Source organism: Crotalus tigris, unplaced genomic scaffold (genome assembly GCF_016545835.1).
Source record: "Crotalus tigris isolate CLP2741 ecotype Arizona unplaced genomic scaffold, ASM1654583v1 scf7180000024375.2447938, whole genome shotgun sequence".
Classification (NCBI taxonomy): domain Eukaryota; kingdom Metazoa; phylum Chordata; class Lepidosauria; order Squamata; family Viperidae; genus Crotalus; species Crotalus tigris.
Window position 1 is genome coordinate 1,184,202 of NW_024100545.1, and position 27,786 is coordinate 1,211,987.

Sequence of the window (27,786 nt, forward strand, 5' to 3'; positions counted from 1 at the left end):
TATCATCAGGCTTAGAATCTTAAAATTGACAACTGTTCATATAATTTCTCATATTTTATCACAGACTCACCAAACCGACTAACACTGGCCACGCCTTCAATAATTGAATTATAATCTATATTATCTTCCAGACCAACCTGTTGAAGAAAGATTTATTTATTTTCAATCATGCAAGATATCATTAGTTTGACAATTAATACATTATAAAAACTACATTTAAAAAATATTTTACAGACTTTAATGCCCAAACTTTTTTGAAAATAAAGTTAATTGTTTTTTATGCAAAATTAATTAACAATACACAAATATATAGTACAGCTCTTACCCTCAAAATGGAAACAATTACCCTTCAAAGTTGAACAATCAATAATCATTAAAAACTATTACCTCAAATAAAACTGATAAAGTTCTTAATTTCCCATTTCCTTCAATTGCTTTGTCTATATCTGAAAACTCATTTGAATCATAACAGTAGATTTGCATCTGTAATATAATACAGTTAAAAAAGTTAATAGAACCGTAAAAAGAATGTACAAAGGACATTTATTAGTTCTGGTATACAAGGAACTTTAGAAATTTAAAGCATTGATATGCTCTGATGCATATTAGTTTGTTTCAATCAATATAATATATGGATATTAAATTAAATAATAAATTAAATTTATTATTATTTTAAAAATATATAGTTAATGCTTATTTTTCCATTCTCATATGTTTAGACCAGTGATGGTGAACTTTTTAGAGACCGAGTGCCCAAACTGCAACCCAAAACCATTTATGCATCGTCGGGTGCCAGGTGGATGTGGCCCATTGGCTGGGCGTGGCTGCAGTGGTAACGGCAGACTGGGTGGGACTAAAAAGTTCAATCAATCAATTCCAACTTTGCAAGATTTTTTTCCCTGCAAGAAGTTGAAATTGAATGATTGATTGAACCTTTTTTTTTTTCACACAGCGGTGGAGGCCTAAAGTGAAAAGGTTTTATAAAACTCAGCTGAAGGGCTAGGACTGGGGCGACGGCACGCGTGTCCACAGAGAGGGCTCTCAGTGCCACCTCTGGCACCCGTGCCATAGGTTCTCCACCACTGGTTTAGACTTTATTATGATCAGAAAAGAAGGAGGAGAAAACATTGCATATATAACATCACTTAGCAACATTTAAAGAATCAGAACAGTGTTTGCTGGTAATGCAATGAAGTAGATACTGTAATGGGTAATGTAAGTAAAATAAGTCAGAATACCCTGCAATTTTATAAAGAAAGGAGGATCAACTCCTTACTCACGGCCATAAACAATTTCACCCAAATCCCAAGGATTTGGATTGGCTGTTATAATTCCAATTTGTAAAAGAGATAAAATAGGTGACCCCACCAATTTCTGCCCTATCAGTGTGTTGAGGCAAATTAATAAAAAGTATACTAAACATTTGCAGATTAAACTCCTAGAGTAGCTTGAATCTAAAAGCTGAATAATAATAATAAAATACATATCAAAGATATTAGGGGATATTAGCAATATTTTAAATGACTCAAAAGCCATGCATAATCCTCTGTTATGCAACTGATATTGTGCTAGATTTCAGAAGAGGTTGACTCTAGATTGTTCTGATTGTTCTAAAATTATCATCAATAAAAAAATAACAAGGAAAGTGACAGGGCAGCCCATAAAATACCAAAATGATAGAAATTCCAATTCTACTAAATGCTTTTTAAAAAGACTGAGACTGAAAATCTCTTTATAGCTGTCAAAAATAGGACCATAATATAGGTTTCAGGTGGAGGTATATTAAGGCCAACCTAAGCACAGCCTAACAGGAGTGCTCTTCAGCCCTGTCATTGATTAACTTAACTTAAGACTCAAGAGTTTTAGTTGAAAATTAAAGTTGAATGTGGCAGTGAAAGGGTAAAAGTCATGTTAATTAGAGAAAAAAAGGCTCTGTGGTGCCCCCCCTTCCCTTGGTACACATGCTTCTTTGGCTGAATAGCTTTAGTTACATCTCTCTGGTAAGAGCAGACAACAAATCCAAAAAGGGGGTTGAAGAAAACATTAAGGCACAAGAAGGATTCAACCAATGGAATGAAACTTAAATCTGTGCCACTTGAATGATTAAAAGCAGCACCTTGAATTGGATCCAGAATTAGTAACTAGCACACATGGCAAACTGGCTATATTTTTTTGAACTATTTGAGGTTATCATATCAAAAGTACAATTAATTGTTCCATTCTATCAAAGCTATTCTGAAGACATTAAAAAAATGAGCTATGAGCTTTTTAAAAAACTGAAATGAAGTGATTCTGTAAACATTAATGCCATTTATAGTTATTTAATTATGTCTAGTCAAATGAATGTGCATAAATATATTGATATTTATAATGTTATTAAATCAATTACATTCATTACCTCAAGGGGGTATTTTTGTCCATCTATGCTGTGTTCAGATCCATCATGAGATATGTTACATTTTCCCCAGTGAAAGATTATCCTGCTTACTTTAAATATAGCTTCTGATCCTCCTCCAATTACATAGTATTCATTTTTCAGCCTAATTTCCACTGGAAAAAAAACAAAAAAATTACTATTACTCATTATATTTAAGAAGAAACAAGCGACTTGCATTTCAAATTTATCAGCATTAATTTTAAAATTATCAAATCAAATGATATCACTCCATGAGTGAAATTTAAAATAGGTTGACTTCATTTTTCCTTAAATTAGCAGGATTTGAGCTAAATTAGGCATAATAACAACAAAAACAACAACAATAATAATAATACAACTCAGAATAATAATAATACAACTCAGAATGAGCCGAGGTGGCGCAGCAGTTAGAGTGCAGTACTGCAGGCCACTTTAGCTGACTGTGTTCAGCAGGTCAGCGGTTCAAATCTCACTGGCTCAAGGATGCCTTCCATCCTTCCGAGGTAGGTAAAATGAGGACCCAGATTGTTGGGGGCCATGTAAATATATATATATATATATACATTGCTTACTGGTGTATACTGCTTAGAGAGTGCTTGCACTTAAAGTGGTATATAAGTCTCATAAATAAATAAATAAATAAATAAATAAATAAATAAATAAATAAATAAAGCTTGAATTTAATCTAGTAAGTATAGTTTATACTTTATGGATGGGAATTATGGAAATATATAGGTAGACTCAAATATAGAAAGAGTTAATTTTACTGCTAGGATATATTATTTTCTACTCTCACTGTGGCATCACTAAATGTTTATCACTTCTAAGGATTTTAGAGATGAGAGTCAAGGAATTACTAATAATTTTCTCTCCCTGCCTCCCATCTCTAAATGTTCACGCACCATTAAGCATTTCTTCTACACATTTCTATGAAAACATGTCCCATTGCCCATGTGGAAATCCTGGTTTACTGTTAACATAATGTAATTAAAAATGAATCTAAACTAAGCATTAATATTTGGTGTTCATATGTTAGATTAAATAAGATTACTTATATGAACTTTAATATATTTTGAACACTTTAAGTACAATGTTTTTACATATCAGTTTTGTTTTCTAATTTATAATTTTCAAAAGTTCAGTTTACTTTAAAAATTCTCTGAAAAATAAAAGAATAAAATAAATTATGTAGCAATACAATTGGTTTGTAACTACATAGTTTCAGCAGATAAATGGTACAATATGTTACAATAGGGAACCTATTAATATTAAATATTATACCAAATTTAATTAAATGGATAGCTCAGTTTCAAATGTTGAAATATATTTTATAGACCTGGTAAATATTCAACAGATTTCTATTCCATACTTCAAGTTTTTTGAATTTCCCTTCAGTTTTCAAATGAAGCATTATTAAGTAATTTAGTGGTTCAAATGTATGTTTGTGAGGAATAATTCAGCACTTTCTTATACAAAAGGAATACAAATCATTAGAACTAATTGATATGAAGATCTGCAGATTTCATAAAACAATTTATAGACAAATAATATTCTATATAATTAAATACCAATTGCATAGATGGTATGTTTATTTCAACTTTATGGAGATTCTCAGTCATCCAGGTCATACTTATCCCAAATATGCTTTTTCATGAGGCCACTGGACTTTGTTTTTCTCTGAAGACGTTTCGCTTCCCATCCAAGAAGCTTCTTCAGCTCTGACTGGATGGTGGGGAAAGGATTTATATTCCTGCAGACAGCTGTTCATTTGCATTCTTTTAGCGAGTCATTAAAGGTACCTGGAGGCTTATCTGTGTCTTCAGGGTTACCTGAGTAGTGCAACTATGTCAAAATTGAACAGCCCTCTCTCAACAGAGGGGGAGGGATCTGACATCATCTATCTCCAGTCAACAACACAGCCCTTTCAACAGTTCCAAGAAGGCTCCACGCCCATTTGCTCTACTCAGCATATTTGGGATTTATTTCAGCTCATTTATTTATGTGGCCTATCAATACACTGATAATCTGTACATAATAAACTCTCAATAATTAGAATGATGCCTCTTGAATTAGAACATTGCAATTAAGTATGATAAATTTTTAAAGATGTCTTTATAAACCACTCTGTGAAAACATTAGCTGGGTCTTTGTGACATAACATTATGTATAATGTGGGTTGTATTAATAGGCATGCATAGTATGCTGAAAATATATTTATATTCAGAAAATAGAGAGGATTGGATTATAGGAATTATGTGATTTCAAGGGCTATTTTTGTTAATATGTTTCTTTTGTCCCTGGAGGCCTCATGATTTAATGCTTGTCTGCTATTGCCAGCTGTCTTCCTATTAATTGCAAGAATCTTAATTTCAAAAAGATAAAAAAGGAGAAAATAAATCAAGAAACTGTAAAAAAAACTATAAACAATTGTTTCATATGTGAACAACAACTTCTATAAATATTAAATCAAATATGAATATACATTCGGTACCTGTTTTGCCTGTATTATAGATTATGGTGTCTTCTGAAGTTTCTTCTTCCCAACCTTTGAACTTCAGTTGCTTGAGGTTCACATTTACTTGAGTGAGATCTTCGTCAATATTTATAGGTGACTGCTTGGCACCATTGCATGCTGGATATTTTTTCCCCCACTTAGTTTGATTTAAGGCTCCTAAAAATCAAAATGAATTAAGTAAGTAATTTAGCTAAACATATTTGATAGCTTTTCATTTTTTTTATAAAAGCAACAAATTATGCTCTAAAACATATCCCGTTAATCTCTGAACCAGAAGACAATTGATATTAAAGCTCCCCTCTAATTCACATGCTTTTACAACAATATATGACAATGCCAGAAAAGTTGTTAGAAGTAACATTTACAAATGTCCTGCCAGATCACAAATTCTCAGCAAAGCTAATACATCAAAGTATGAATCTTTTCCTTGAACATGAAGTTTGAGTTTTAGCACAATCATTTTCATTTTCAGTAGGAAGGCAAGAGGGACAAATGGTGGCATGTGCATTTGGTAAAGATGGTTTCACTGGAAGATGGGTGAGGAGGAATTGTAAAGATGTGTGTCCTTACATTGTAAAGGAGCCTGCCCATTATGCTTGTAAGTTGTGACCAACCTGATTTTATAACCCTTTTAAAGTGGTTTTAAAGTGAACCTATTGTTTGCTATGAGGTGTTTTTGCCAAAAACCAGAGATAAGCACTATTTTTTGTCAAAAATGTGAATTGCAGTCATATGACTGCTTCTTCTTCTTCTTGTGCCATATCTGTTATCGGACGTTGGCGATCATGTTGGCGATCCTGTTTTTATCAGCAGCTGCATGAAAAAGTGCTGCTGAGTTTTGTCCAAACCAGCCCCTTGGATTTTGAAGCCACGATGTTCTTCTTCTGCCTGGACCTTGTTTGCCTTCAATCATATGACTGCGGGATGTTGCAAACAACTGTTTGCTGAGCACACAAAATGTGGTCATGTGGCTGTGGGGAGGGGAAATGGCTATTGGAATATAAAGTTCTATATTATATTTGCCTATCGGAAGAACCGTTCTACAGAAGATGAACTTTCCTGTGTGCTTCATCTTAACTTGGCGCACCTGGAGGGGAAGAATACTCATGTGCAAATGCTGCTTGTTGATTTTAGTTCAGCATTCAACAAAATCATTCCCAAGCATTTGGTGAACAAACTGGGCCTATTAAGTTTTAATACTCCTTTATGTAACTGGATACTTGATTTCCTTATTGATAGGCCCCAGTTTCCAGCAGGACTACCAGATTCTGTAACAGCTTTGTTCCCTATGCCATCCATCTGATAAACTCGCAAGATTCATTTTTCTCATCATGTACATGTATACATCTGAACTAGACTGTGTTATTTCTCTGTCTCATAGAATATATGTGGGTATGTGTGTATATGCATTTTTTTGCAATATTTATGTAGTGTATATTGGAGGTGGTGATCCTTTGAGAGCTCTATGCAATGAAATTTCATTTTAATGTATGCCGATGAGTATACATTTAAAGTGACAATAAAGTTATTCTATTCTATTCCATTCCATTCTATTCTATTGTCTTTGACTTACAACCAGTTACTTAACAACCTCTTAAAGTTTCAGCAATCCCCCCCCCCAAAGTAATTATGACCTAGTTCTGAAGTGCTGTGTAATACTGAGTCATGTAATGTTTCAATATGTAATAGACAATTAAGCAAGCATTTATTTTAACCACTAAAGGCTGATATTTTATTTTGTCCTCTCTTTGGTATGGGACACCTGTGCAAAGTTCGATGATCTTTCTCATCTTCAATAATGCTTAAACCTGGGGTCGTCTTATCTTTGGCAGGAATGGATGGTGCATTCCAGGGATAAGCTTATCCTCTTAGGCTTGGCAAAATCAAGTGAGACAATGCTTTTGAGAACAGAAAGGATGAATTATGCTTTGGAATCTATATAAGCTGGTTGGCAATCCCCATGAGATGGACATTCTATGCAGACCTGATTGACACAAGGAGCTACATATCCAATAGCTTTGAAGAGGCCCACTCTCCCATCATTTTTCTGGGTTCCTTGACCGGCAGAAAAAGTCTTTTGTCTTTCTTTTGTTCTTGAGTATTTTTGAATATTCTGCTATTTTATGTTATGGTTATGTTTATGCTTAATGTTATATTATTATACTGCATTGGAATAAAGCCATATGTTGTTATATTCATATGGTACCTGTGACTCAAACCTGCTGGGCTGATACAGGGCAATATATTGCATGATTTCTGTGAATTTTGAATCTGGCGTTAGGACACAAATATACAGTCATGGCCATATATGACATCACATACCCATGTCATCATTTTGGCATCATTGCAATTTTTTCTAGAGGCTACTAGTCATTTTCATTATCCTCAACTTCTAGTTCATTCATTATTAGTTTCTATTTTAAAGTAGAGTTATCTGGAAACGCAACTGGTCTTTAGAATAATATTCAGCCCCTTTTCTCAATCACTTTGGTTTCAAAATTCATTTCTTCAGCAAAGTTGACCTATCAAAGAGTGACTCCTCTTAAGTTTGAATTTCTATATATTTTGTCTATTTCATCCAAGGTCTAATTGACCATAAGTATGTCAAATATGGTCCGGAGAAGACTCCCGTGAGTCCCCTGGACTGCAAGGCGATCAAATCGGTTAGTCCTAGAGGAGATCAACCCCGACTGCTCTTTAGAAGGCCAGATCCTGACGTTGAAACTCAAATACTTTGGCCACCTAATGAGAAGGAAGGACTCACTGGAGAAGAGCCTAATGCTGGGAAAGATTGAGGGCAATAGAAGAAGGGGACAACAGAGAATATGAGGTGGCTGGATGGAGTCACTGAAGCAGTAGGCATGAGCTTAAATGGGCTCCAGAAGATGTTTGAGGACAGGAAGGCCTGGAGGAACATTGTCCATGGGGTCGCGATGGGTTGGACACAACTTTGCAACTAACAACAACAAATGTCAAATATTGTTTTAGTGCAAGAGTAGCAATATGATGTTCATAGCCCTTCTTTCTGATATAGCATTTGTCAAATTTAAAATGCCCCTGTCATGTGAGGTCAGCAAATCTCCCTAGATTTCCATATTCTTTGAAATTGTTACAAGGTTACAAGTAGACTGAAATCCTAGTAGATCACCAAATTTCTCATGGAAACATAGATGTCTTGTTGAAATTTAACATTTATAGTAAATATAAAAGGATAGAATCATGACAGGAAATCTATTTTCCCCATCCTTCATACAACAAGAAAGAAATGTGTATCACTTTACAGATGCCCAGGATCACCAACTTAGGTCTGACAGCATGCTAAATGCCTCTAAATCAGTGATTCTCAACCTTTCTAATGCCGTGACCCCATAATACAGTTCCCCATGTTGTGGTGACCCCCAAGTGGGTGTGGCCACCAATAAGAGGGAGTAGGACAGCTAGGGAAAAGGGAAAAAAATGGCGGACAGCATGGTTTGGTGACCCCCGTGAAATGGTCATTCGACCCCAAATGGGGTCCCGACCCACAGGTTGAGAACCACTGCTCTAAATGAAAGCATATTCTGGAATTAAGGTTCTTTTCACAAATTCCAAAAGAGTGAAACAAGAACACCTCTAAAGCTACTCCGTTGCAGACTAGCCATTGCTGAAACATTGATGCAGTACACATCATGCTGGACAGCTGCTTTGCTAACTTCAACCCCAATACTAGATGATTCATTAAAATGAGAAAGGAAACTGACATCATACATATCATTATATTATTATGCAAAAATGTATTATGTGTCAATCATGATTACATGAAGATGGGCATAATGCTGGACATGATGTAGTCGTGTCTTCTACTGGGCACTCTTGATAGAAGTAACAATAAGGCCAGATTTTACCTCCTTGGCAAGAATAATAGGAGCAAAATAAAATCATGCCAAAGTCATCATATTGTCTTTAGGGTCTGATAATCTGGCAACACAAAACTTTGAGAAGGGCATAGAATGTAACAATGTAACTCATTAAACTATGATTTTGTACCAGGATTCTGAGCAATATTTCAGAACAGAAAGTTTACTTAAAAGTAAAAACAATCATACTTCTTCCTCCTAGTTCTATTTTACACATCTCTAAAAATTAAGAACTGTCATCTATTAAACAACTGGCTTCTGACTACTTAGATTTAAAAGTCATCAAATTTTAACAAAGCTTTTAATTATAAATCTAACCTTGCAAACTCTCACCCATTTAAATTCATACCAGACAGCCAGAATTGCATCAAAAATATTGTTACATTGGCATTTTGCCTGATTACTCTCATTTTTGTTGATTTCTATATTAGCTGTCACAAAGAACAGAAATATATAACAGCCAGTCATCTCTTCATTCTCTGCCAGAGCAGGTAATTACTATGATTTTCAAGCAGCAATTGTTCTAGTCCTACTCTGAAAAGATTCTTAGCACAGTATTTTCCCATGTCCTCTCTATATTTCACTGTTGCTTATTGGAATTGATCCTAAGATGCTAGTCCTTCAGCTGACAGATACTGTATATTGTATTTTATCCTTTCCAATAAAACATAAAGTTTGAAAGAAAGGAGGTTGAAATTCTGTCCACGGGTTTAATAAATTGATGGAAGAGAATATTTGTAGCTCAGGGTTGAAGTGTGGCATCATTGGTGTACTGATGATGTTACCTAATGTGGTAATGAAACGTCTGCAGGAAATCAACCACACTCAGAGAGCATCAAACACCCCACATTTTAAGAAAACTCTGAAAACTGAACAGTCTGGAATCAAGTAAGTTATCAACTTTGAAAATGAGAGTGGCTGCAGCCATTTTTCCTACTCATTTTTGGTTGACACATAGCACAGAGGGAAGGGGGGGGGGGTTTACCAGGTGCTTCACTAGACAAAACAGACTTTCTCCCATGGGAACCAAGGTCATCATCTGCTCCCAGGACTGCAGGCTGGGTGTTTTGTGAAAAGCCCACCAAGAAGTTGTATTGGGGAACATTGTAGTTTGCATAGCTTTAAGGGTGAGATTTCTTAACTTTGTATTGGGGATTGTTATGTGTCTATTCAGACTTGGTTTCACTTTTGACATGCCAATACTTTGTATCAATAAACATATTCTTTGAGGAACTTGCAAGCCTCGGAGTTCTTTTTTATTTGTCTCTGTCGGAACCTTGACAAAAATAGGGAGAAGCCAGCAAAAGAAAAAGATCAGGGAGATGGCTACAAAGAAAAGAAATCACCAGTGGATCCCTATATTGGCTAGTGGCTCAGAATGTTAGTGATTTATCTATTCTAAGTCCTAACCCCTCCCAGTCACCTTATTCAGAATGGAGCACATGCAGCTTATACAGCCCTTCCCAGCACTCTTGGTGCAACATGAATGAAAGCAAAAATTTACACCTAGAAACATACTTCGTTAGAAACAAGAAAACACAGGTTCACCTTGGCTCTTGGTAAGAAGTTGGAAGGAATTCCAGGATTCATTCTCTGCACACTGTAGCTACATTATTTATCAATTTATTATATACACTAAAGATTATTTTTCTTTCTATCTCTCCCTTTTGTTTTGAACAAACAATACACACAATGGCACATTTGGACTTCTCCCTGCTTGTCAATGCATTTCCTATTTAAAAGGTTGCCAATCAGCTTTGAACCAAGTTGTCTGCTTAATTGACATATAGGAAAATCTTAGGTTTGTCATTTGGTAGCTTGATTTGTACATTTTTTTCTTTAGTTACATTTAACAGCAGTAGCACTTACACTTATATATAGCTCCACAGTGTTTTACAGCCCTCTCTAAGTAGTTTACAGAGTCAGCATATTGCCCCCAACAATCTGGATCCTCATTTTACCGACCTCGGAAGGATGGTAGGCTGAGTCAACCTTGAGCCGGTCAGGTTTGAACTGCTGGCTGTTGGTAGAGTTAGCGTGCAATATTGCATTAGCCACTATGGCTAATACAAATTATAGTTACATATTTCTAAGCACTCTGTTTCTCTCTTTCATATAAACTTCAACACATGTTAAACATTTATTTTGAACAATATAATAATAGAAAGAAGTAAACAAGGCATGACAAATTCTCGTATTCAACAGCAAATTGTTTTTTCATCTCAATCACAATAGCATTATTGTTCATACAAAAAACTGTACTGGTCACCCAGCTAGCTAATGTTAGAAAGATCTGTTTGATTTGATATTATTTTGTCATCTCACTTGCATGATAACTGGTCTTGTGATTGGAAAAGGAAACCAGGCAAAGTAATTGCTGGAAAATGGACATAGAAACAAGCTGTGCAGCCACTTTATCCTTTTTAATAAGAAAAATGTGCCCTAAGGTTGAAAGGCTGCCAGCTTTCTCAATGTGCAACATGGGATATGTTAGGACAGAGCAGTTAGGACAGTGTATGATTTTGCCTATTTTAGGACAAAAATAGATCAGCTCATAGAATTTAACAGATTATTTGTGCAAGCAAATTAATTAGAAAAACTACCAACCTATTGATTATCATAACATTGTGAAACAAAAGCAAAACAAAAAGTTTTGCAGAGAAGAAATACTTCCATTTGCAAAATATCATTGCACTTAAATATCACTAATGCTGTTCTATCTTAATGTTCCAATAATGTCAAAAGCATTTCAAGAAATAGCATAATTTTGCACAAATGATGGTTTTCAGATAGTTGTACTTGAACTTGATGAATAAAATGTTAATTGAAACATATGCAGGTATTTCAAGAGCCCAGGAAAACCATCAAGAGAGGTTGCCCTCTCTTGTTCAGCGACCATTTAAAATTAGAACGATGCTGAAGGAGGGGACTTATGGCTATGTCCTTGAAGTTGCAATGATCATGATTTGGGCACTTGGCAACTGGCTCTCAATTACAACAGTTGCAGCATCCTGTGATCACGTTTGCAATCTTCAGTGCTGGCTTCCAACAAGCAAAGTAAATGGGGAAACTGGCAGGAGGTTGCAAATGTCGATCCCATGATCCTGTACCTAATGGCCATGGGCAATGTACCTAACAACCACCACCACTGGAATGGCTGCCATAAGTCAGCATGGTCACATGACATCACACTTTATGACGTCATTGTTTAATGACAGAGTTCACAGCTCCAATTACAATTGTTAGCCAAGGAATACCTTCACTATAGGGAGTTGAACTATTTTCAGGTTATAATCTAAAATATCCCAAAGTGTTTTTGGATGAATTAACAAGAATTGAGATCACAGCAGGCAAATAGAATAAGATTTGTGATAAACAGTAAATATTTATGCCATTTGTGATAAACAGTAAATATTTATGCCATTTCTTTAACTGAATAGATTTCCTCCCAGAGAAAATATCAGAACTTTTAATCTGATAATCATTCTCAAAATTTAAAAGTTCATTTTCCACTAATTAAAAAAAAATGGACTGCTGTGAACAGCTGGCTAGGAAGTGACATTCAAGCTAAGCTCCTTTCTGAATTATATCACTACAGGTAACCTTTAAAATAATTGTAGTCTCAGTAGTTGTAGTTGATTCTGAGTTATAAATTTATAGATCAGAAAAAAGACAAACCTCACGGTCTGTGGAACAATGTCACATTTTTTTGTGGCTGTAATATTCCACATTATCATTTTGGGATTTTTTTCCACTTTAACTGAATTAAGTATATTTTAAAGTTGGGGTTTATGCTACAATCCCACTCCCTTCTAATAAATATTTTAGTCTTGCTGAATCTTTCAGATTCAAGTTTGATCTTGTGCTCCATTATATTATTAGTTTTATATTATACATGTACAGTAGTAAACATCACTATACTTCACTTGTTATCTCTCTCTGTGTATGTGTATGTACATACACATGTGTATCTGTATGTGTAACCTCATTCTTATCAATACCTACCCTCTGACAGGTCCCAACACAAATTGTCACAACAGCCATCTGGGAACATATCTACTGCATTAACTTGAGGGTTACCACCCCAAACACTTTGTACACTGACACAAAGGACTTTTAATAATTACACTATCGTATACAATCTGTTACACTCCAGGTATTACTGAATTTGAAGTTCTAGCAGTCCCGGACATTCTGGATGCTGTAGCTCAATATCAGCAGAACTTCTTCCAAGGGAAAGATATTGTCCAACAACTACGATGGCTCTCCATATTCAATGTATCTGCATCTCAACAGAGTCTACACTTTAGATATCAAAATAAGAAGACTTTTCATTTATCATAATTGAAAAACTTTTTCAAAGGTCCTATATCTGCATGTCTCACCAGTTGGAACAATTGAGCATCTAAAGAGTATTAATATTCTGCATCACTTGCAGAATCAGGAGGCATACAGATAAGTAAACTAAAGCATAGAGATAGTAAAATAAATAAATCAACAATTTATATTCAGTGAAGTAACTCCATAAGTTCCTTAGCCACTATGCTACAATTGAATAATTTCACCAACAACTTAACTATGGCAATATGTATGATTCCACAAATTTTAATATAGTCTTGTTGACTTGTTTTAACAAATATTTTTCATATGATAATAATTTATTAAAATTATACAGGCTTTATTCCCAATGACTCTGGGTGATTTACAATTGTTGAAACATTTAAAAACAAAGAACAATACAAAAGCAGCAGACAAAAGAATAACACTGGCAAATAAAGTATAATTTGTATAAGGAAGTTATATTTGAATCCCCTTCCTCCTCACTCAGTCATGTCTAATTCTTGGAGACTGCCTGGGCACAAGTCCCTCCAATTTTTTTCACAAGGTTTTTCAGAAGTGGTTTGCCATTGTTTGCTTCCTACGGCTGAGAGAAAGTGACTGGCCCAAGATCTCTTTGCTGGCTTTGTGCTCAAGATGGGATTAAAACTCGCTGTCTTCTGGTTTCTAACCTGATGCCTTAACCACTGTACTCAACTGGATCTCATTAGAAGTTTAATTCTATGCACCTTTATGTCTCCTATGGACAGTTCAATACTGAATTTTCATGAAGTACAAAAGTTATTATTTCAGAGGGCACAAAATGCTTGTAGGAAAGGAAACAGGCATTTTCTACTCTCTTATTTTGTTTCTGTCTTTAATGTTTTAGAGCACTTTTTAAAAATGTGTAAATGATGTAAAACAATCAGGAATCGTGCAAACCCAATGACATCATAAAATCCAGATATTTGTAACTGATTTCTTAGGAGATAGATGAAGACTGTTCATATTTGCAGCAAAATTTCTATCCCACTGAAATGCAATACAGTTCGAATGACATCTAGATTCTACTCCAGCTATAATGTGTCGGAATTGGCTGGATTATGGTAAAAGAAAGCTGGCCTAGTTGTGGCAAATGTGATGCATCTTTCTACCTCCAAACAATCTGGATGCAGTTTTCTTCTTATCCTGAAAGCATTTTTGGAGAGGTTGTTGATTGAGCCTCTTTCCTCCTTTTTGTTCCCCCCTGGATCTATTTATTTCCCAGTCTTGTTCTTTTGTCTTGTGTTGCTTTTGTATTGTTCTTTGTTTTTAAATGTTTCAACAATTGTAAATCATCCAGACTCATTGGGAATGGGGTGGCATATAATTTTAATAAATTATTATTATATGAAAAATATTTCATAAAACAAGTCAACAAGGCTGTATTAAAGTTTGTGGAATCATACATATTCCCACAGTCAAGTTATTGGTGAAATTATTCAGTGGTAGTATAGTGGCTAAGGAACTTACAGATTCACTTCACTGAGTATGAATTGCTGATTTATTTATTTTACTACATGATTTTAATATATCGCCTATTTCTATAGGATTAAAAATAGCAAACAAAACCCAGAAAATATATAGAATAAAACAAGAGCAAATACTGTATCTCTATCTAACTACAGTAACTGCTTTATTGACCCCTATGCACCATAAGCCATAAATTAAGCCAGTATTTTGTTACTAATGACTTTTTAAAGTGATGATACCCAGGCAAATTATTAATGAATGCATTGATTTTAATTCCTGGAGACTGATAAGACAAGTTTTTGCAGTTTTCTTGATAAGTTTTTTCTTGATAATGCGTGAGAGTTTTTCTTGATAAGGTGTGAGAGAGTGATTGGTTGTCTAGTCACCTAGCTGGGTTATACATCTAAAGATGGACTAAAATTATAATCTTCCAGTCTCTAGCCTGAACCTCAATCACTATACCAAATTCATGAATTTATTTTCAGTAGAATTTTGGATATTTGAAACTTACTTTTTTAATAACTGTAAAGATACCTTCTTTGTTTTAATGAAAGTTATTCATTAATTTGGAGCATTCAAGAAGTCTCATCTAAATTTAAGTTTAAATTTAATCTAAATTTAGGCCCATCAGCAGCCGTTGCTTTGACTGTTTCTGATGTCTTACATTAATCAAATAAACTACTTGATGCCAATGGCAACTGTAGAATTCACTAATTTTAACCTAGGTTATAATGCATTAATATAAAATATTGTCATATAATAAACCATAAGATTTTAAGAAATATCAAGGAAACAAAATTCAACAAAAACTGGGAAGAATAGAAATGTTGCAGTACACTAATTTATTCATCCATAAGACCTATATCACTGCTCATTTTAAAACACAACTCTGTGAACTCACAACAATTAAATCAATCAGATGAAAATAATAAAATAATATTTATTTTGGTCAATGACCAGAGAAGTAGTTAACAGTATAACACTAAAATAACATATAACCCGACTCAAATATACTATGAACAATAAAACAATATATCTCAACAGGGGCAATGTGAGGCCGGGATGGCCTGGCTGCAGGGCCCTGAGGTGTGCGAATGCACTGCAGGTGGGCCAGGCACCGCGTGCAGCTTATCAGACACCTGGCAGGCTCGTGGGCTTCCTGAGCTGGAGGACAGCGGACGGATGACGGGGCTTCTACTGCTGCTATGGGGAGGAGGTGGTCTGGCTGTGGAGCCCCGAGGTGTATCAGTGTGCCCTGGCCATCGCTGCTGGCCAATAAGCAGTCGAGGGGCCAATGAGCTGCAGTTGATGCTGGGCTCCATCAGTCCCAATGCGCTTGCCTCCTCCTGTGCGCACTGGCCAGGCCGGCACTGAGGTGGCTGGGGCAAAACCCTCATTGTTTCCAGGGTGGCTCCATGGGTCTGTTCCAACCACATCATGGGCCTTGTGTCTGACATATCTGAATTAGAGTAAAAGTCAAGCAAAAGGACACACATTTTCTGTTTTGCATTGAAGAATCTTGTGCCCGCTATCCATACGGTGCTGATTAGTGCTAGAAAAAGAAACTGGCAACAAGGCAAAACCCAAGAATGCATAAAATTGCTATCCTGAATAGCATGATTTTTTAAAACAAAAATTAACTACTGGAAAGCAAATAAATCAGGAATCCCAGCAACAATAAAGAACAGAATGGAAACAGAATCCCAAAGAGGTACTTTTTATTTCCTTTGCCTAATAAATATCTCATAATCCACAAACATGCATGGAAATTCTATAGGCATCAAATGATGGAATGTATAAAACTTTTATAATTTTGTTTTGGTGCAGAAATAATGCTGTTAGGTTTTTGATTCTTTTCAATCAATAGTAAGAAATGGGGGAAACAACTATGAAAAAGCATTGGATTTGTGGCATTTTTTAGAATATACAGTAGGAGTGATGATACATGCCTTGCCACTAAGAGTAATTCAAACCAGTTATAAGAATCAATTAAGTTGATAAATGACCTGAATGTTAAAATCCTAATCGAAAAATATACATATGAATCTTATTTTTTATTTGCACAATTTCTGTAATAAATTATGCATTTTCACATTACTCATCATAGTATTATTTGCACTATAATAATATGTCAGAATAAGATAGGCAGAAATGTTGCTTTATATTCTCTTTTTCTGACATTTTCAGTAATCAATATTATTTTAAAGGCTACAGAGCATGAAATTAATGCTATTATTCTGGTCCTACATAATGAAATCTTACATTTGGAGAGAAATAAAATATTTTAGAACTGAGTATAACTAATATATTTAGGATATATATTATACATACATAAAATTGCTTTAATTAAAAGTTCTAATCTTTCATACTGGTTATTAAGAAAATGGGATAACATTTGGGGATTTTTTAAAACCACTATTACACAATTATATTGCTTCTAATAAAACTGTACCTTTCTGCATGCACTTTTTTCTATATTCAGGAACATTTATTCTTAGACTAAGTTTATTGCCTATTATGGTAAAATCTTTGCTACATATGAACAGGGCCAATTAATTTCTTTAAGGAACTGTTGGTTTCTCCCATTATCACAGTAATCCATTATATGGAAACTCTTAATATTCATTTTGCTATCTCCAAAACCAATATGTTAAAAAATGGAGAATAAGATAAAAACATTAAAGTGTGCTTTTTCTTGTTCTTCAAACTATACATATTCTCTTGACATTTTTGTTAAATTAAGTTAAATTCTACTTTGAAATCAGTATTTTATTAAAACTCTTTCTTGTCATATTTCTGCAGCATTGTAATTAGCTTTCTCTTAGTATTATCACTGTTTCAAAACTTACTATGAATCTCTGACAGAGAAAGAATATAATCAGTAATAATATAATTGGGAACTAATAAGAAATTACAATATACTTCTGCAATTCCAGGATTTGAACTATAATAATGTGAAGAAGGATATTTATATAGTTTAGTCATGAAGTATAATCAAAATCTTAATATTCATTTTCCCCTCAACTTTTAGTATCCCTCTTCCTTTAGTGTTAATTTCTTTCATTCATGTCAACACTACATCAAACCATTTTTCATGGATTTGTACATTTTTATGGTAAAGCAATTGATCCCTGAATCTTTGAGCAGCCAGTGAAATGTTCTTTCTTTGAATGTATGTAGTTCAGCAACACTGATCAGGCTTGAGAAAACAATTAAATAAACTCTTAAATCACAGTTTAGCACATTCATTAATTAACCCAGAAGAGATGGGACAGAAAAGGTCATTTCTTGTGTAAAACAATACAGGCATTTACTCATCATGGTAATCCTTTTCCAAATAAACAATATAATATACAATAGGAAATAGAGTAAAAGATAATAAACCAAAGAATTCAAAGATGTAATATAATACAGCTAAATTTATTCTACACCAACACCATTCATATATCTCTTTGTAAACCATTTTACCAACTCCACGTACCATTTCAGTATTGTGTTTTTGTTCTTAAACTGCCCTGCCTTTAAAAAAAAAAATCCTGCTGTTGAGAACATCACCATTTCCATTCAAATATGACTATCCTTGTCTTCCCCTTCCTCATGTCCATCCATTCTCCCTTAATATATTTGTTTTGAATTCAGTTCTCATTAATTCCTTCTATAAGTCACTTGAAAGCAAGATGGATAGCATATAAATTTAATAATATGACCAATTCATGCAAATTTACTTCTTTTATCCTGGTCAGTAACTTATGTACCGGTAATCAGTCCATATTTATTTTTTACTCTATCTCTACACAAAACTCATAAGTACCCTTTTTTTCTTTTTAAAAATAATATATATGTGATAAATATTACAACCAGAAGATATGAAAAAGTAGAACCAACAGTATAGCAGTGCTAATAAAAACCAGAAAAATCTATAGAAGAATCAATAACATTACAGACGTTATAGCAACCAAATGTATCTACAAAGTGCAACATAAAACTACAAATCTTTAACAAATTTTTACTGCTATATCTTCTCAGATTTAGTAATATGTTATTTTGATACAAGATTTATATATTTCGCTTACTATAATTATAATATATGCTTATTACATTAAGTGAAACCTTAGATTATTAACTCTTTGCAACTAAATAGAGAGGCCTTCTACAAGTTATTTTGCCATTCTTAATATACTTGCTACCAAAATACAAACATTCATCTAACTTGCTCCAGGTTTTTGCCCTTTCTGTTTAACTGCAATTGTTTCCTGTCAGACTATCCTGATCTTTAGTACATTACTACTAAAATGCATAATCCTAGTGGCATTTTATACACTATTTGCATAAATATAATCTCTACACACATTAAACACATTGTAGAATCACATCCACATTTAAACATTTTACAATTCCATATGCATTTGTAGTCTTACTATTTCTCAACAACCTCAAAACATTAACAATGTTCGGGCCCCAAACTCATTTAATTTCCTCATCATATATTCTATCTTATTTTTGGGGTCCTGCAGAAATATAACTAAATCATCAGCAAATGCCCTCAATTTGTAAACTTCTTTCTTGATGCTTATACCCATTATTCTCTCATCTTGCCTAATATTTCTATTTAAAACTTCCAACACCAAAATAAACAACAAAGGGGATAAAGAGCATCCTTGTCTTGTGCCATTGTGAATTTCACATTAGTTAATCATCATTAATAACAATTTTTGCTTGTTATGATGTGTAAAGGGGCGTTGACTTACCTGAACGCCTTTTCTCAGCACGGAGATGGATAATCCGCGCAGTGGGTTGAGACTGTATTCCTGGCCAATCAGATCAGTCAGCCAAAGTTGCCACACCTGTCCTGGACCACGACTATCCAGTCTTGACACGAGCGCAGCCATTGACTGACAGTAAGACGTTTTGGCTCAACTAAATACACCCTATTATCCTAGTCTATAAGGGTGGGTGTGGATTATACATCTCCGTGCTGAGAAAAGGCGTTCAGGTAAGTCAACGCCCCTTCTCCAGCACTGGAGATGGATAATCCACGCAGTGGGACATACCAAAGCCTATTGTCCCTTGGGTTGGGGAATAGACTAGTCCCGTGTGTAACTTTGGTCTAGAACCTGCTGGAGAACCCTCCTACTGAAGGAGGCCTCTACAGAGGAGTACCTGTCGATTTTGTAATGGCGAATGAATGGAGAGGGCGAGGCCCAAGTGGCTGCCCTGCATACTTCTTCAATAGAAGCCTGCATGGGCCATGCTGCTGAGGTGGCAGTGCTCCTTGTGGAGTGGGCCGTGATATGCTTGGGGACTTGCAAGGACTGCGCCTGGTATGCCCCAGTGATGCATGCCCTAATCCACCTACCAATGGTAGAGGATGAGACCTTCCGGCCCCTAGTGGCGGGGTGGAAGGATATGAAAAGCGCTTCCGAGCGTCGGAATTCTGCTGTGCGTGAAATGTAATGTCTTAGTGCCCTTCGTACGTCCAAGATGTGCCATTGTTTCTCCAGGGGATGAGCTGGGTTTGGACAGAAGTCTGGTAGGACTATTTCCTGTGATCTGTGAAAAAAGGAGTTGACTTTTGGAATGAAGGAAGGGTCTATTCTTAGGACTACCTTGTCCCTGTGAAAGTTACACAGGTCCTTCCTCGTTGAGAGAGAAGCTAACTCGGATATCCGTCGAGCTGACGTGATAGCTACTAAGAATGCCACCTTATGGGTCAGGTAGCGAATATCACATGTTTTGAGTGGTTCGAAGGGCGCTCTGGTAAGAGCTTGTAGCACTCGTGGTAGTTCCCATGATGGATACCTGTGCACGGTTGGCGGTCTGATGTTCGCAGCCCCCTTGAGAAAGGATCGTATTAAGGGATGCTTGCCCAAGGGTTCACCGGGGCTGGCAGAAAGTATAGTTGAGAGGGCGGCGATTTGCCTGCATAGCGTGTTTGGCGAGAGGTCCCTCTCTAGGCCATTTAGTAAAAATTCTAGGATCTTGGGGACTGTGATCCCTTTGAGTAACAATTCCTGTTTAGAGCACCATGATTGGAAGCTTCTCCACGTGGCCTCGTAGATACGGTTCGTGGAGGGGCGCCTTGATGCCTGTATGACCCTAATTACACCCTGTGAGCAAGCCCCCTTGGCTAAAATTGACCGTTCAAGAGCCAGACGGCTAGTTGTAGCCATTGTGGCTCTGGGTGGGAGATCTCCCCCTGCTTGAGGGAGATCCTCTCCGGAGGAATCCGCCATGGATTCGTGCGGGAGAGACTCCTCAGGTCTGCGAACCAAGGTCTCCTTGGCCAATAAGGGGCCACAAGGATTACCCTGGCTCTTTCCCGCAGAATCTTGCGCACTACCGCCGGAAGGAGAGTTAAGGGTGGAAACGCGTACAGGAGTCCCCTTGGCCATGGGCTCCGTAATGCATCCGTCTGCTCTGCTCCCCTGGATGGGAATCGGGAGAAGAAGCGAGTTAGGTGGGCATTGGAAGGAGAGGCAAATAGGTCCACCTGGGGAAGCCCGAAGCGGTGACAGATCTCCCTGAAGATCTTCGGGTGTAGTTGCCACTCCGAGTGATCTATTGTTGATCTGCTCAACAGATCTGCTTGGATGTTTGCCTCCCCCGATATGTGGTCGGCCTTTATGGAGGCCAGATTTTGTTCCGCCCAGGCCCCCAGTAGGAGGGCCTCGGCCGAGAGCGAGTGAGAGTGTGTGCCCCCCTAATGTGGGCCTTGGCTGTCACGTTGTCCGTCAGGACCAGTACATGCCTGTTTTTTATGCTGCTGTGGAAATGCCTTAACGCTAGGTGAATAGCCCGCAGCTCAAGCCAGTTTATGTTGTGTCGGAGATCCACCGCTGACCAGCGGCCCTGTGTCCACTTGGTCCCCAAGTGGGCTCCCCAGCCAAATAAACTCGCATCTGTTGTGACTACTACTCTGTCTGGTTCCCTGAAGGGGGACCCCCTGAAGAGAGCTGGAGATAGCCACCACCTGAGGGAGTGTCGTACTCCCAGAGGTATGCCTACCCTCTTCCGGGATGCACTGATTTGCTGTCTCTGAAACGGGAGCATGAACCACTGCAGTTCTCTTGAGTGCAGCCTTGCCCAAGGAACTATTGCTATGGTCGATATCATCTTCCCTAGCAGCTGAGAGAGGCAGGCCAGCGTCACTGACTGACCGCGGCTTACCTGTTTTACGGCTTTCCTTATGCTGCTGAGGCGTTCCTGTGATAGGTACACCTTGCACTCCTCTGTGTCTATGACCGCTCCCAGATGGAGTATTCTCGTAGTTGGGGTTAGGTGGCTCTTTGGAAAGTTCACCGAGAAGCCGTGGTCCTGCAGCAGCTTTATCACTAACTTTAGGTCCGCCTGAGATTGTTGAGCAGACGATGACTGGATTAGAATATCGTCCAGGTAGCACTGGACTCTGATCGGGACGTTTCTTAGGCGTGCTGCCAGAACCGCCAGAATCTTGGTGAACACCCTGGGCGCTGATGACAGGCCGAATGGAAGTGCCCTGTATTGAAAATGGTGCCCCCAGTAGGTGAACCGTAGAAAGCGGCGGTGAGCCAGAGAGATAGGGATGTGCAAGTATGCCTCCGTGAGGTCGATCGATGCCAGAAAATCCCCTTTCCTTACGCTTCCAAGGATGGAGCGTAGTGTCTGCATTTTGAATTTGCGGTATTTTATGTAGAAATTTAGCCTTTTTAGATCCAGAATGGCTCTCCAACCCCCCGAGGGTTTTGGGACCACGAAGAGGATAGAATAAAACCCCTGGTCTCTCTGGTTCATAGGCACCGGTTCTACGGCCCGTATGTTTAGAAGGTGCTGAACGGCCTCGTTCATGAGCCTTCTCTTTGTTGGGTTCGTGGGACAGGGGCATGGGCGGAAGCGGTTCAGGGGCTTTGAGAGAAATTCTAGAGATAGACCGTGACGTATGGTGTTCCTGACCCATACGTCCGTGGTGGTCTCTTCCCACTGGGGAGCAAACCCTGCTAGTCTGCCCCCTATGGGAAGGTCTGGGTGGGAGTCATCTGGTACGGCGGAAGGGGCGGTTGTTCCCCCGAAAGGGCCGTCTTCCCTGTGTTTGCCTATTTCTTGTGTTCTGTCTGTCCCCCTGTCTTTCGCTATCCTGTCTAGCTTGGAAGGGTTGGGAATTTTGGAAGTAGTTGACCCTGGTTTCCGTACGAAAGGATTGTTTCCTTCCCCAGGAGCCGGGTCTCTTGTCCTGCCTTTTAAGCATGTGTTTAAGGACCTTGCGCTTGTCCTTGTTCTCTGTCAGGTATGGCGTTAGTGCCTCACCAAACAGCTTTGCCCCTTGGTACGGAGCCGAAGCCAATTTCCACTTGGATTTGGTATCCGCCTGCCAGTTCTTTAGCCAGAGGAGGCGTCTGCTCGTGTTGTTTGCTGCCATTGCCTTGGCTGAAAACCTGGTCGCTAAAAGTGTCGCGTCCGACGCATATTCCGTGGCCGCTACCATTTTGCTGAGTTCCTGGTGAGTGCGTACGTCCTCCATGGGAACCCGGCCCTGTAACTCACGGAGCCAACAGAGTGTGGCTCTGGTGAAAAAGGACGCGGAGGTAGTTGCCCTGGTAGCCCAAGCTATTGCCTGGTGTGTTCTCCTGTAGTTGGACTCACTCTTTCAGTCCTCGGCTTTAAGAGCCTCAGCAAAATCTCCTGATATGGCCGTGTCCGATATCAGGGGACCTATGGGTTCGTCCACCACCGGCACCTCCAATGTTCCCTCTAGCTCCCTTGCTACGTTAAATAGCTTCCTCTCCGCATTGCTAGGAAGCGGTAGGGAGGTTGGCGCTGCCCACTGTTTCCTTATTGTGTTTAGGAACATGGTCGGGCATGGTATGCGGTATTGAGTGGTTACCTTTTCGGCGAACGTTGGCTCAGCCTCCGTGTCAACTGTGACAGGCTCCGCTGGTGTCCCATGCCCCAGATGGGCTGTGGCCTCAGCCTTGCGCAGAATGGTAACAAAAAGAGAAGGGTTAAACAGGCCGCTGAAGGACGGCCCTTGAGGTGAGGTGTTTTCCTCTTCCTCAGACATTTGAATCCCTTGTGACGTACCTGGCTGGTCCAGGTAAGCTTCCTCTGAGACCGACGAATCTGAGAAGGAGGAGAGGTCCTGATGGTCCTCCGTTTCCTCCCGATGCCTCGTTCTAAGTCCTAGAGGCTTGGCTTTGGAAGTTTGAGCCCTGGCCTCAAATGCACGGTCCACTGCCTGTGCTATTAGGGTAGCTAGCAGATCCCCTGTCAATGCAGGAGGAGTAACCATTGCCTGCGACCCTGCAGGTGCTGTGGTTAGCGTGGTCCTCGGGGTTTCCTGTAACCTCCGTGGGGAGGGGGACCGGGAGAGCGATGAGAACTCGCCTATCCCGCCCTCTGTTTGGGACTGTGATGAGTTCCCTAATGACCAAACGGCCCGTGGGGATGTAGGGAGACCCAGTGGTAGATCGGGACCTATCCCCCCATTCTGCCTATTTTCAATTCTGGCCCTTTTCTGGGCTCTGTTGAACTCCTTTTCTAGGGATTGGTGTCTTCTGATTGCCTGTTTGTCAGCCTTCTTTGATGACTTCCTTGCAGCCTTTCTAGGGGCTGCAGAGGATTCCGAATCCTCTGAAGCGGGTGCTCCAGAGGATGAAGGCAGGGCTCCAGTGGAGGGAATGATTGCTTCCTCCATTCTCCACTAACGCCGGGCCGCGATAGGGGGGACCCAGGTAGTAGGAGAGCTCCAACTTTGAGTAAGGACAGGCGCACTACTGGGGGCGTCTGGAACTCAGGAGCAGACTCTGCAAAATTGTCAGAGTTAGTCACTGTGCATGGATAAGAACAGGCACGCTAATGGGAATGCCTGGAACCCGGCTTGACTATGGTGGGTAAGGACAGGCATGTGACTGGGGATGCCTGGAACCCACCACTAAATCCAGAAGCGTACGGGCCACTAATGGGGGACCCGAAGTCCGGAAGGAGCCAAAGGCAACTAAACACAGTTGGTTATGAAAGGTTCTTATTTATTTTGGATTGTAGACACCAAGTCCTGGAACAAGCAGCTATGTGTCTGATTTGAATGTCTCTAAATGAATAATAGATGCTCTAGTATTCTAGTACTGCTTGCCTATTCATTTACTCCAGCAGCTGGACCTAGGCTTCTCAGTGAGCCTTGGATCCCCTGCTTGCACAAAATATGGCCGCCGCTGCCAGGAGACTACTGCGCATGTGTTAAAGAAGCAGGAGACTACTGCGCCTGTGTTAAAAAGGCTGCCTGTGCCACATGCAGTTGTAACAAAGAGCCGCGCGTGCTCCCAGCTGCCCAGACAATGGCGCCTCGTTTAAAAGACCCTGAGCAGCCTGGTGAGTGAAAGAAACTGCTCCTTCGCTCGCCAGCTGTTTTCCGTAATCAATCTTCCTCCCAGCATGCGTCCCCTTTGTCCTCCGCTTCCCTTGCTAATTGCTTGCCTTTCTGTCTTTTTTGTTTTGTTTGTTTTAAACGCGAGGGGTTGCCCGAGCCTCCCCGTTTGTTTAAGGTGGCTGCCGGCTGCTCCGGCTGTGGGAAGGTGGTTGGGATTTGGGTGAGGGAGGGGAGTTAGGGAATTCCCCCTTTTAAGTGAGGGTGGTTTCCCCTGTAGGGAATTTCACTTCCTGAGTCTTAAAATTTAGCGAGGGAATTTTAGAGTAATCAATTAAATGAATTAAATTATCTCTAATTAACTTTTAAACTAAGCAATTTCAGCTACTAGAAAAAAATCCCCCCAATGGAAAGGAACTATACCTGCCCAGGAGCCAAAGTTGTACATCTGTCTGTGTGGCCAGATCAGTCAAGACTGGGTAGTCGTGGTCCAGGACAGGCGTGGCAACTTTGGCTGACTGATCTGATTGGCCAGGAATACAGTCTCAACCCACTGCGTGGATTATCCATCTCCAGTGCTGGAGAATAGCTTTAACCCCTTGAATGAAGTTCTCTCCAATGTCCATTTCTTCCAGTACTTTAAACAGGTTTTAAAATAAACAAACAGAAAACAACAATGTTGATTAAGAATATGTCCTCTCAGGATTGTGATATATTGAGTAAAAAGTCTGGTTTTAAGGTTGAAAAAAAGCTGAAATATCTGGGGTCATTCTGACAAACACAAAACTGTATCAAAATAACTATGTACCTATGTATGAATTGGAAATTTTACTATGCGGTAGTGATGATCATATTATTGACAAGGTCTATAAAACATTATTAAAATTGAATTTGGAAAATGAACATGTAAAACACTGTATGATCCAGTGGGCAAGAAATTTTGGGTATAATGTGAGTTTTGAATATGTGGATGAAAGGCTTAATATTTACATTAAACTATAACTTGAAAGAAAACTTTTGCAAGATGAAGTATCGCAGGTATTTAACACCAGATACTGTAACCTATCTAGAATGTATAAAGGTATTTCAAATGAATGTTGGAAATGTAAATGTAAAGAAGGGACTTTTTATTATTTATGGTGGACATGTCATAAAGCAAAGAAATATTGGAGTAGGATTCATACATTAATGCAGAAAATTCTTAAAGTGAACATAAAGATTAAACCAGAAACTTTCCTTTTGGGTCTAATGGAAAAAGACTTGGGGAAAATATTGGAACTCTGATTTTATATATGATAAAATAAAATAAAATAAAATTTTGTGCTCTATGCACAAAAATGGAAGGATGCTTTGATTCCCACTATGGACGAGTGGTTACAAAAGCTGATGGAATTAGCAGAGATGGCTAAATTGATTGCTTTGACAAAAGAAAAGAATATAAGTACTTTTGTTTCTACTTGGAAACTGCTTCTGGACTTTGTGCTTGAGGTGGAAATAAATGATGCTATGATTTTGGGTTTTACTTATTAGCCTGATTTGTTGATGTAGAAATGGCTAGTGCATACTGCTATAGAATATAAAAAGTTGAGATTCGATCCTAATGTCTTATTTTACTGCAACAGAGGGAGTCGGAAGTCAACGCCTTTTGTTTCTTCCCCGCCCCTTCTCCACACTTTTTCGTTTTCTCTTTCCCTATTGTTGTCCCTTACTATTTGCTTTTGTATTTTCATATTTTATGTTATAAATGAATAAAATTATATATATATTTACAATGTTCTTCTCAGCCATTTTTCTTATATTAACATTTTCTGTATCAAATTTGTTTTAATTCCATTCTTCAACATATCTTTCCTGTATACTGTACATTTCTCATGTGCTGTACTTCTTTCAGATACTTCTCATTTCACTTTCCTCCCAAATCATTCAGTCACTTTTATTCTTAAGTCTATTCAATTTGCTACAAATGTCTTGTTCAGCCCTCTTCACTGACTTCCAAAAAAATTTATTTCCATCAGAACTGCTCTGTATTTTCTCAGCTTTTTAAAATTTTAATTATCCATTCCTATGTTTCTGTTTCTGTACATTAGAGATTATGTTTTTCTCATCCTAGTTTTTTGTAGTACCGTAATCCCTCTCTTACATACATTTTTCTCATCCAAGCCCCTTTTACTTTGTCATCCCATGAAGTATCACTTTTTATATTTCCCATTATTGGGACTCCTCTCTGTCATTCTCTAATTCTTTTCACTTTGTTCCATATCACTTCCCATTATGTCCACTTCCCATTCATTCTATTGGGTGATTAATCTATGTTCCAATGCTTTTCTTGGAGGACTCTTTTCCTTTATGCAGTCATTCTCCTATACTCTACTTTACTCTCTCTTTCATGTGAATTTTCCCCCCAAGATCTACTCTTGATGCTACCAAAAATTATCTCTCCCATGTCCAGAATCTTTCATCCAGACAGCCTTCCTTAATTTGTTCATTCATATTTAACCAAATCATTCAAGCTTTACGATTATGATGATACATTTAGATTTATATTCATTTCTTTGCTTTGTACATTATGCTTAAACTAGGTATTGTCATTCAGCATGTCACATAATTTCCTCCTGAACTCTTTTCTAAATTCTTCCTTGATCATCATTCACTGGAACGTAACATGCAACTATCATCACTTAGAAATTTCATCCACAAAATGTACTTAATATAGATTCATATTTTGTGATTTACATTTTAGCCTTTCCATTCATAATTAAATCAACATTTTCCTTTCCATAGATGTATTTATAAATTC

The 27,786-nt window shown here is 38.1% G+C and overlaps 1 protein-coding gene across 8 annotated transcripts in view; it reads right to left on the bottom strand.

Annotated features, from left to right (window-relative positions):
- PTPRZ1 (protein tyrosine phosphatase receptor type Z1) overlaps positions 1-27,786 on the bottom strand; it is a 117,929-nt gene that overhangs the window by 50,611 nt on the left and 39,532 nt on the right. For all 8 annotated transcript variants that reach the window (XM_039328270.1, XM_039328269.1, XM_039328268.1 and 5 more), the window contains exons 3-6: positions 4,908-5,087; positions 2,399-2,550; positions 388-483; positions 71-137 (exon numbers count right to left, since the gene is read on the bottom strand). In XM_039328270.1, coding sequence (XP_039184204.1) covers positions 71-137; positions 388-483; positions 2,399-2,550; positions 4,908-5,087 — 495 coding nt within the window. The remainder of the gene's footprint in view (positions 1-70; positions 138-387; positions 484-2,398; positions 2,551-4,907; positions 5,088-27,786) is intronic.